This window comes from Lactuca serriola, chromosome 2 (assembly GCF_051521515.1).
Source record: "Lactuca serriola cultivar US96UC23 chromosome 2, Lser_US96UC23_V15, whole genome shotgun sequence".
NCBI classification, from domain to species: Eukaryota; Viridiplantae; Streptophyta; class Magnoliopsida; order Asterales; family Asteraceae; genus Lactuca; species Lactuca serriola.
The window spans coordinates 63,074,906-63,085,981 of record NC_136409.1 but is presented as its reverse complement, the minus strand read 5'-3'; the positions used below and the strand labels follow the sequence as shown (position 1 = coordinate 63,085,981).

The following is an 11,076-nucleotide window of genomic DNA, read 5'->3' as shown; positions in this document are numbered from 1 at the left end:
TGATGAAGATAGTTTAGTACCATGTTGTACTTATTATATTTACTTGTACTACCTTGATGTATTATAATGTAAAACTATTACTATTAATGCAATGTTTTGCTGTACTTTGATTTCTATAATGCATGTGTTGTGATACTTGACATGACGTCATCCACCCCAGAACGTTTCCGCCGTTCCGGTTTTGGGGTGTGACAGTACGCCCAACGTACTAGGTGGCCTTCGCGTCCATAATACGCACGTGAGTACGCTGAGCGTACACATGCGTACGCCCCGCGTACTCATTTGCCACCTTTTTGTCAATTAAGGGCTAGCTTTGACAATTCAATAAAAGTAAGAGTTATCGATACATATCTTATTTCGGGGTGTTACATTACGAATTTATATGTTTTTTGTTTTTTTTTTTCCGTTAAAGAATAAGTTTTAAAACTTGAAAATATAATGGTTCTAAGGTTTAAAATGGTTCCTTGTTAAATGTTTACACACACACACGTATATATATATATATATATATATATATATATATATATATATATATATATATATATATATATATGGTTGTTTGGTAGGATTAAATAGTTTGAATCATATATACGTTTTGAAAAATATGTCTATGATTGAAAACATGCTTGGTTAAACATATGAATGTTATGTTGGATGATAAAATTGACAATTTTACCTTTCTAGCTTTTAAGTAAGCCTATTGTGCCATGTCTACAATCGATTCAACAATACAAGAAAACTGATTCAAAACACAAGATTTAAGATGCTACATTTTAGAAACACAAAATAAGAGATATGATTCATATCACAACATAAGATGCAATCAAAGATTTCAAGCAAACACTCATTTCAAATCACAAGATTTTTTTGGAATAAAATTAGTTTCAAATTAAGATTTTTGTTTGTTTCATCAACAAAGAAAAAAGTTTTCAACGAAATAGATTTCAACAAAGATTCAAATCACATCACAACATTAGATTTTAGGAAATATTTCAACAAGTATGTTTCAACACTTTCATCAACAGACATTTCAACACAAAAAATCAATGACAACAAATAGATTTAAGCAAGTATGTTTGTTTGAAATGAAAATTTTAGCAGAACACTATAAGATCAACCAACATAAAAAAGATATCAGCAGAAAAGAAGCTATTTCAACATTTTGTACACCGAAAAAAAAACAAACAAATCGATATTAAGGCAATAAGTTTATTGAAGGGCAAAGAGAAAACATTGACAAAATGGCGGTAGTGACAAAGTTGAAGGAGCCCGGAGGTTGGGAGGCGTGACAATATGGAGGAGGGCTGAGGCGTGGTGATGTGGTGAAGTGACGATATGTAGGAGGTACGAGGAGGGAAGGACGCCATTTATGTGATGGATGCAAGAATAAAGAGGGAAACACGTTTTTGGCAAATAAGAAAACACATGTTTTTTTTTTTTTGGGATAATGACTTGAAAGGGTAACCAATTATACATTTTTTACATATTTGGTCACTTAACTTTTTTTAGTACACTATTAACCCTTAAACTTGTTTTATTGTTTAAAACATACCATTATTACCTGTAATAGCAGGTAAAACACCTGTTTTAGGGGTTTGAGATGCACCTACGGCGACAATTTCCGGCAGATTCAAGCTCCAACGATATCCCATGTCATCTTTTTCGGCGTCACCCTCAAGAGTTCTACCAACCTCTTCGTCAACATTACCACCATTGCACATGATTCTATTCCAGGAAGATGGGCATCCACTGAAATCGATTGACTCTTCATTCCAAGAATTAAAAACAAACCTAGTTTCATGCTTGATTTCTTATTTAAACTCCGGTAATGCTAAACTAGGAAGCTGATTCATAGCAAAAAAGCCCCAAATGCATCGTTGATTTCAATTTAGGTGTTTTTCCTGATGATTTGCTAAAACGATTTCAGCAAAATATCACCGAAATCTCAGAAAAATCATTTGTTGCTGAAATCGATTTCAAATAATTTGAGTTTTCAAGATTTCAAACCCACCAAAACCCTTTGTTTCTATGGGGAAGGAGGATGATATGAGAGTTGTGTCTTACGAGAGGAGGCACCGATGGGGATGTGTAGGTGCTTCATCAATGGAAGGTAGAAGAGGGTTTTTCTCAGTTAAGATGGGTTTGGAGGCTAGATATCCAGAAGGCAAAAGGTTCGACTTAAATAAAACTATAGTGCGTTGATGTGGGTTGTCGGAGGTGGTCTGGATACGGTGGTAGAGCAAGCGTGAGCACAATCGTTGTTTCCTCTCTGTGGTTTCTGCAGTTTCAAACATGGATATGGCAGACATATTCGAAGATTAGACCTAATGTCGGAGTTAGATGCAATCCAAAATTTGCTAGATGGGAGAAGAAGAACCTGAAATTCGACAATAATGGCTCGATTTTGGACCGTGATTCAGAAGATTTATGTTGGGATCCATATGCTACAAATGAAAACGACGATCTCGGTAATCACGTAAATGGAAGGTAGGTTGTTCTTGGTGATTGCTTAGATGAAGAATCGAAATCATGGGGTCGATGTGTGGGGTTTCTGAATTAGGGGTGGCAGTTGGTTGAACTCTTGGTGAGGCCGGAGAAGATACTGGAAAACTCATGTTTGGCCGGAACAACGTCAGAACCGGGAAAACCTACTATAACCGGTCATAATGGTATAATGCGAACATTTCAACAAGTTCAAGGGTTCATAAATCACGAAAAGTAATTTAGTGACTAAATGTAATCAAATGATAAAATATGTTACCTTCTTAGGTCATTATCCCTTTTTTTTTTCATTCATATATACTCCTAGATCTGACCCAATAAGTGGTTAAGTGACCCATTCATACATACATGAAATTAAGATTGAAATTAAGATGGTGAATTTGGCCAATTCAAAACTGGCATTAAAATGTTACAAAACACCCTTAATATTGTTATAGCCGAATGCATTTTTGAAATATAAAACTAAAGTAACAATATTTGAAAAAGTGAGATGAACAATAGATCAATAAAAGTATACTATTATTTCTTACATTGTTGTTAACTTTTGGATCAAAGTAGTAATTATTTAATTTAATAATAGTCAACAGGAATATTTTAAATTGTTTACGCACGGCAGGTGCTACTTGCTAGTAGCCCGATCTGAACATCTCTCTCGCTTTCGCGCTTGCATAATGTTTTGAAAACAGCTTTTAATCACACTCACCCAAACACACATTTAGGGCTCCGAATCATGGAATCGGATCTTCCATTGATGGAACTGACTGAAGAAGACGATTCTCTTATCCAACCGTTTCCAGATCCCAAGCAAACACCTTCAAAATCATCATTCAATTACTTTAATTGCTCGCCTCTCGCACTTCCACCTTCACGCACCAGTAAGTATCTACCAGATTTTTAAAATTTTGTGCAATAGAAGTAAAATTTCAGCTACATTGCTTGAAACGATGTTTAATGATGCTTTACATTGTCTCAAATATGACTCCCTTTCGGTTCACACTTTCCCCTTCCAGGTTCGTTTATGGGGTTTAAGTCAATGGGTTTGTTTGGTTAGTTAAGTTTGGTCTGATCCTGATCCTGTTTTACGATATGCAAGTTAAATCGATGATTTGGGCATTCCAGAATTCCCAGCTGTTATGCTTAGTGTTATTACTGATTTTTTTTTTCGATACAATTTGTTCTTTAAAATAAGTAAATACCATGTAGTTAGTTACTCACAACTATACTTGTCGGCTAAGTTTTTATCTTTTTATCTGGTCATGGACACAAAACGACAGTTAAATAATGATGTTCATATGCATTGCAGAAAGTCTGAAAGATGGTGTTCATACAGAGAAACCTAGCACTTCATCTTCTGAAGCTAGCAACAATAAAGAGAATATAAACTCAAACAATTTAGAAATGCCAAAATTAGGTATGGGACCTATCCAAATGAAGAGGAGAAAGAAGGGAGCAGAATGCAATTTGAGGAAAAGCTTAGCATGGGATAGAGCTTTCTTTACTGATGAAGGTTGTCCTATTTCCCTTTTTTGGTATTAAATTTCAAAACTGGATTATGTTTTTGGATTCCTCATTCTTATGCTTTTGATGAATGATATGAGTAAATGAGTAATAAACACTCTCTTCATTTCATAGGCATTCTCGATCCTCGTGAATTAAACATGATTACTGGTATCAATGCTTACACATGTGGAAGGGGATTGCCTACTATAAGTGAAGAGGGAAATAGCTCATTTTCTTCAAGTAGCAGATATAGAAATGAACCCAATGATATTGAGGCCTCTAAAGAAGCTCTACTTAAAGAGTTACATAACAAGAGTCACACATCAAAGGGAAACAGAGTGGGAAATCATGATTCTTTACCTCATCATAAAGTATGTTGGGAGTCTTTCTTAAAACTATTATCCTCTGTTTGTATCTTAGCCTAGATGAGTTGTTTCTCATTTTCAAAATATAATGTTTGCAGATTACACACAAAGTTCTCTTAACTGATCATTCAAATTCAAATAGAACAAGGTCCAAGATTGGTGTGTGTTCAGCCCCTTCACCTGTATCATCATATCCTTTTTGTGTTTCAGCAAGATAAGACTTTCACTTTCAATAACAATTTAAATTGGTTTGACCTTTGGGATACATTTGACCTATTCTTGGTTGTGAGCCTTAACTCCTTGTACTTTGAAAAGGCCAAATTCAAACATTTTGAGAACAACAAAAAAGGAATCCAAGCTTCCTAAACTACCCATGTCAAAACTCGGATCTTGCTCTTCTACAAAGGGTTCTATAACAACAACAAGCCAATTGAGGCATAATCTGATTCCTAAACCACGTAAGTGTTAATGAATTCTGGAGCACATTTCTATATATGGTGTCTGAATTTGTTTTTCTTTTGTCTTTTTCTTCCTGCAGCTATAAATGCTCAGAAGAATGTTGGGTTGAAAAGTTCTTTAAAAGACGTTAAAGCAAAAACAGGATTAGACAACCCCCATTCTAAAGAGCTAGCTCAAAAGACTGTAAAATCGGTAAGAAATTAAGGGCTATTTTGACCTTTATCCTTTCAGAAGTAACAATATAAAAGCACAATATTTTGGAAGTATGACTCCATGTAAGTAACTAAGTGTTGTAACATGATCCTTTTAATTTGTGTAGACACACTCATCTTCTAAAGCAACTTCTTCAACCAAATCACAGTTTGTACATGTTGACAAAGCTAATAGTGGGTTAGAAATGGTTCCAGATAGATTGCATTCATGTGAAATTCATGACGAATCTACCCCTCTTCCAGCTAAAAGTCTAGCTCAATATACTCCAACAACTTCAGTAAATGTTCCAGCCTTTTCAACCTTTATCTTTTACTATTAATTTCTCAAACTTGTAGTTTTTAATGCTATTTATGAAATTCTTGAAATGAAGTAATCTGGAATTTAAATTACTACAGAACAACTCATTGCCTTCAGGACTAAGATTGCCTTCACCTTCACTCCGATTCTTTGATCAGGTAATTTTGCTTTTTTATTATTTTTATTTTATATTTTGATTATGAAGATGTAAAAATATCCATAAGTCATTTATTTAGCCTATGTTTGGCGTACTAGCTAGCTGAAAAGCTAACTGTTAGCTGTTAAATAAAAAGCTAGCTGAAAGCCGAAAATCTAGCTGATAAAAAATGGCGTTTGGTAAGACTAGCTGAAAAGCTAGATGAAAGGTATAAAAAACATAAAAAGGCATTTAAAAGAATGTGTTTCTATAATTAATTAAGGGGTATACTTGGAAAATTTGAAAAAAGCTCATAAAAAGCTAGTCTAAGTAGTTTTTTAGCTGAAAAACTAGCTGATAGCTGAAAATCTAGCTGATAAAAAATGACATTTGGTAAAACTAACTGAAAAACTAGATGAAAGATATAAAAAGACATAAAAAGGTATTTAAAAGAATGTGTTTCTATACTTAATTAAAGGGTATACTTGGAAAATTTTAAAAAAGCTAGTCTAAGTAGCTTTTTATAAAGCTACTTTTTGGCTTGCCAAACATGACAACATAAAAAAACTCTAAAAATAAGCTAGCTTATCAGCTAGCTATGACTCACCAAACACAACCTTAAAATCATTTGTTTCCCTTATGTGTGTTTCAGACAACAGCTACACCAAAAACACCGAGTGGACAATGTTCTGTATTAAATTCTCATACTACCCCTTGTGGTAGTCCATCATCCAATTACATGGTGAACAAAGGGATTTTAAATTCAAATGTATATCAAGATATAGTGAGGAAAATGCAATACGAGTGTATTAGTGCTTCTGATGTTGACTCACATAAGGTCATTGAGCTAGAGAAAAGAATCCTTGAACACAAGGGCAAAATGGGAATTGAGAAAATTACATTGAAGGGTAATGAGGAGAACAGAGAAGGCAAGAATGCCAACATTCAATCGTCTGAAAATGATGAAAGACTTCCTTTTATTCTTGAAACAAAAGATGATCATATCTCCACTTCAGTGTCTACATCTGAACAATCCATTCAGCATCAAGAACAAAATCTTTTGACTATGGTTGAAGTGGGCCCATGTGAAATTGCAACTGAGATTAATGATCATCTTTTGCTAGAAGAAAGTGGCTCAACTTATTCAAGTACTTATCCACATATAATTGAAGATGAATTTAAAAACAATAATGAAAATCAGAAGCATCAAGAAATGGGGATAATTATTGAGAACATGCTAACAACTACACATAGGGTAGAAGCTGAGGTGTCAAAGATAAGCTCTGGGGAAGAATTTGAAGCTAAAGTGAAAGTGCTTCAAGAAACAAAGAGTCCAACAATGTTAAAGTAAGTAGCTTTAAGACCAGTTTTTGATTTGTTTATACTTTATAATCTTTACAACTCATCCTTAATTTAAGGGGAAAAAATGTTAAAACTTGAATCTTGATTTGTTAGGAAAAGGTCATATAACATCAAGAGGCAAGATAACTCTTCTATCAAGCATCCAATAAATGCTATTGAAGATGGTGATGAGGTAATTAATATACCTTCACCAAATAGAGTAAAACGCATGATTTTAAGTTTAAAAGAAGAGTAAATTACATGAATGGTCCCTATGGTTTAGTGTAATTTGCACTTTGGTCCCTAACTTATTTTTTTTTTAACTCGGAAGGTCTATACTATTTGTTTTTATTACGCGCTTGGTCCCTATCTTACCCAAAAAGACTATTTTGCCATTGGTTTTTTAATTTATTTAAATAAAGAGAAAATTACACGAATGGTCCCTATGGTTTGTGGTAATTTGCAAGTTTGGTCCCTAACTTATTTTTTTAACTTGGAAGGTCCCTACTGTTTGTATTTGTTGCACGTTTGGTCCCTGTCTTACATAAAAAGACTATTTTGCCCTTAATTTTTTAATTATTTAAATAAACTTACCCAAGTCCCACTTCCACCTCATCTTACTTTACCTTACCTACCCCATCTTATTTAAATAAATTAAAAAATCAAGGGCAAAATAGTCTTTTTATGTAAGACAGGGACCAAACGTGCAACAAAAACAAATTGTAGGGACCTTCCGAGTTAAAAAAATAAGTTAGGGACTAACTGTACAAATTACCCCAAACCATAGGGACCATTCGTGTACTCTTTACAAGAAACAACACCTTACTTCAAATGATAATTAATGCCCTATTTTACTTATGCAGGATCTTGTTCAAACATCAAAAAGGGAACAATCTGATACCAAAAAATCTAATTCTTGTAAGGTTAATCATGTGGAGTCCCCGAGGGGCGAAATTGGAAAAAAAGAAGATGACGTTGGAGCCACAACTCCTTGCATTTCTGCTTTGATGAATTCTCAGTTCCATGAAGGGCATTCTGGTAATTTCGTCATGCCTGAAGAAAGCTCAGGTTTACACACAACTGAGGTTAATGATCATATTTCTCAAGAAAAAAATGCAAATCCAAAAGAAAATAACAAAGAAGCAACAGTGTTGATGTAAGTATGTTTCAGCAACTTGTAGATTTTTATATTATTATTTTTTTTTGATTTTTTTTTTCAGTTTTTGAATTTGATTCTTGGTTTGTTGTTGTCAGGAAGAAGTCAAATAACATCAAGAAGCAAGATAAGTCTTTGGTCATACATCAAGAGGTAATATAAATAATTAAATATACTTATATACTAATATAAATGTAAATTGTAAATTGTAAATGACAAAGATAAACAAAATTGAAATACTTGAATAATTTGTAACTGATATAAAATATAAATAATGATAAAAATGAAAATTCTATTTAATCACAGCATGATAAATAACTTAAACTGAACATAAAGTTTTTTTTTTTCCTAGTTAAGTACTGTTTGGATAAAATGCTGAATAGATAAATGATTTCTGTATGGAATAGGTGTTAAATACACAAAATCTGTTTCTTTTTTAGTCTGAATGAACTTTCTGAATACAAATAAATGACTATTTTACCCTTTTGTTAAGAACAAATGAATGTATATTTCAAAACCATCATAATAAAATCATAAATAGTTGTTTATCTGATATTATTGCAATTTTTTTAAATCTAATTGTACTTGACTAAAACATGGTGAGAAGTGAGAAACTAAAAAAATATTATATATATAATAAAATCAATTACATCAGTAAAACTTTTACCCTCATTTGTGGGAGGTTGTATTAAAACTTTTAAAAATAAACAAGGGTAATATTGTAAAAATGAAACAACCTTATACATCCACATTAATTAATGCACTATTTACTTATGCAGGATCTTGCTCAAACATTAAAAAGGGAACAATCTGATACCAAAAAACCTAATGCTTGTAAGGTTAATCCTGTGGAGTCCCAGAGGGGCGAAATTGGAAAAATAGAAGATGATATTGGAGCCACAACTTCTTGCATTTCTGCATTACTGAATACTGAAGGGCATTCTGGTAAATTCATTATGCCTGCAGAAAGCTCAAGTCTACAAGAGGGACCTTTTGAAATTGCAACTGAGGTTAATGATCATATTTTTCAAGAAAAAAATGTGAATCTGAATGTTCTTCAAGAAGAAAATAACAAGGAAGCAACAGTGTTGATGTAAGTTTCTTTGAGCAACTTTTAGATTTATTTACTTTTTTTTTAAAAAACTTTAAAATTTTGATTTTTGAATTTGATTATTGGTTTGTGGTTTTCAGGAAGAAGTCAAATAACATCAAGAGGCAAGATAATAAGTCTTTAGTTGTAGATGCTGTACCCTTCTCTGATGAATGGTTAGCAGCTATTGAAGCTGCTGGAGAGGTAAATGACCATTTTACATTTTTACCCTTTTGTCTAGAACCAATTCCAAATATAATTGACTGTTTTTTATTTTTTTCTGAGAACTGTATACATTTCTTTTTTATCCCCATTAAGTGCTTTATGGATTAACTGCTGAATGGCTAAATGACCATTTTACCCTTTTGTCTAGAACCAATGCCAAATATACTTGACTGTTTTTTTTCTGAGAACTGTTATAAACTGAATTCGTAATATAAATATTTCTTTTTTATCCTCATTAAGTGCTTTGTGGATTAACTGCTGAATGGCTAAATGACCATTTTACCCTTTTGTCTAGAACCAATGCCAAATATAATTACCTTTTTTTTTGAGAACTGTTATAAACTGAATTTGTAATATAAATATTTCTTTTTTATCCTCATTAAGTGCTTTATAGATTAACTGCTGAATGGCTAAATGACCGTTTTACCCTTTTGTCTAGAAGCAATGCCAAATATAATTGACTGTTTTTTTGCTGAGAACTGTTATAAACTGAAATTGTAAATTACAAAAATTATAAAATTTGATTTTCTTCAAATGCAAAATGATATTTTAATCCTAACAAAACTGTATATAATATTTAATCACAATATCATTGATAATTTAAGATAAACATAATATCTAAGAAGCTTAAATACAAATGTTGAACTCAAAGTTGATTAGCAAATATCACTTATAATTTAAAGTTTAAACTAAACATATTTTCACTTCACAGATTTAATAAGTTAAATACAAAATACAAACTTTTAGAAATAATAACTTGTTTCCTTCCTTTCTTTTTAATCATCTTCTTTTTATAAAGAGAAAGACTGGAAACTGGAAATGTTTCTCTTTGATATCCTGATGAATAAATAATACATGATAAATTTAACATTGTAGATGATTTTATAACTTGTATAAAAATAAAAATGGTTATAAATTATAACAGAATGTTTATATTTTATAAAGATCCATTTTATAAAAATAAAAATGATATGCATAATTTATACAGGAAATCCTTACCATGAAGTGTGGGGCTGTACAGCATTCACCTCCAGACAAATCTATTCCTGAACGAAATCCATGGTCTCCGGTATGACTCCATAATCCTAAATTTTATTATTTAAAAAAAATAAAATAAATATATAATAAATTTATTTATATATAAACCTAGCAATAAATGTGTTCTTTTTTAAATGGATTTTCAGGTGAAAAATAAAGCTAATCAGATTGGGCCTTACGACTGCACAAAGTACACAAATGCAATGCCCTCAAATCCTCATTTATTAGATTCATAGTTTGTTTTGAGTTTGATGCATTTTTTTTTTTAATAATAAAAATTTAATCTATCTTTCCTTTCCTCGTAGAAATGCATCAGTAAATTACCTTTTACAGATACAGAAGAAAAAAAATACAACGTAGTTTCACCATTATCACTGAACTATTGATTTAGTTAACAAACTGTTGGTATAATAATCATAAGAAATTATAGTTTAATGACTAAATTGATAAAATGATGAATTTAACTTTTTAAACAGTCAAACTAGTATGATGTTTTGTTTAACAACTACAGAAAATCTATTATAATAAATGAAAGTTTTTTTGTCATATATCTTTTTCTCTTTTATTTGGATACATGATATTTTCTAGAATTTTTAAATTTTCTATTTTTCACTTGTTATTTTATTGTATTTTTCTTTTTATTAAATTAAAATTCCATATTTAATATGTAAGGTATTTATTAGAAAGAGTTTATATATGTAATCCTCCTTAATAAATGAAGTTTTTTTTTGTCACATGTCAATCTTTCATGAGT

At 31.7% G+C, this 11,076-nt stretch overlaps 1 protein-coding gene across 1 annotated transcript; it reads left to right on the top strand.

Moving 5' to 3' along the window:
• The first annotated feature begins 3,117 nt into the window (after positions 1-3,117).
• LOC145086307 (uncharacterized) lies at positions 3,118-10,609 on the top strand. The gene is made up of 16 exons (XM_079024059.1): positions 3,118-3,377; positions 3,806-4,009; positions 4,135-4,373; positions 4,466-4,557; positions 4,674-4,825; positions 4,906-5,018; positions 5,146-5,316; positions 5,435-5,494; positions 6,125-6,819; positions 6,928-7,006; positions 7,677-7,969; positions 8,068-8,122; positions 8,749-9,062; positions 9,161-9,263; positions 10,273-10,353; positions 10,469-10,609. The coding sequence occupies exons 1-16, from the start codon at positions 3,233-3,235 to the stop codon at positions 10,556-10,558; spliced, it is 2,886 nt and encodes a 961-aa protein (XP_078880185.1). The 5' UTR covers positions 3,118-3,232; the 3' UTR covers positions 10,559-10,609.
• The last annotated feature ends 467 nt before the right edge of the window (positions 10,610-11,076 follow it).

Bases quoted from the DNA above. Each gene is read 5' to 3' on its own strand.
- LOC145086307 (XM_079024059.1), top strand. From the start codon at position 3,233: ATGGAATCGGATCTTCCATTGATGGAACTGACTGAAGAAGACGATTCT. The intron at 4,558-4,673 runs ATATCCTTTTTG...AACTCCTTGTAC, and splicing joins GCCCCTTCACCTGTATCATC to TTTGAAAAGGCCAAATTCAA. The intron at 7,970-8,067 runs GTAAGTATGTTT...TGTTGTTGTCAG, and splicing joins AAAGAAGCAACAGTGTTGAT to GAAGAAGTCAAATAACATCA.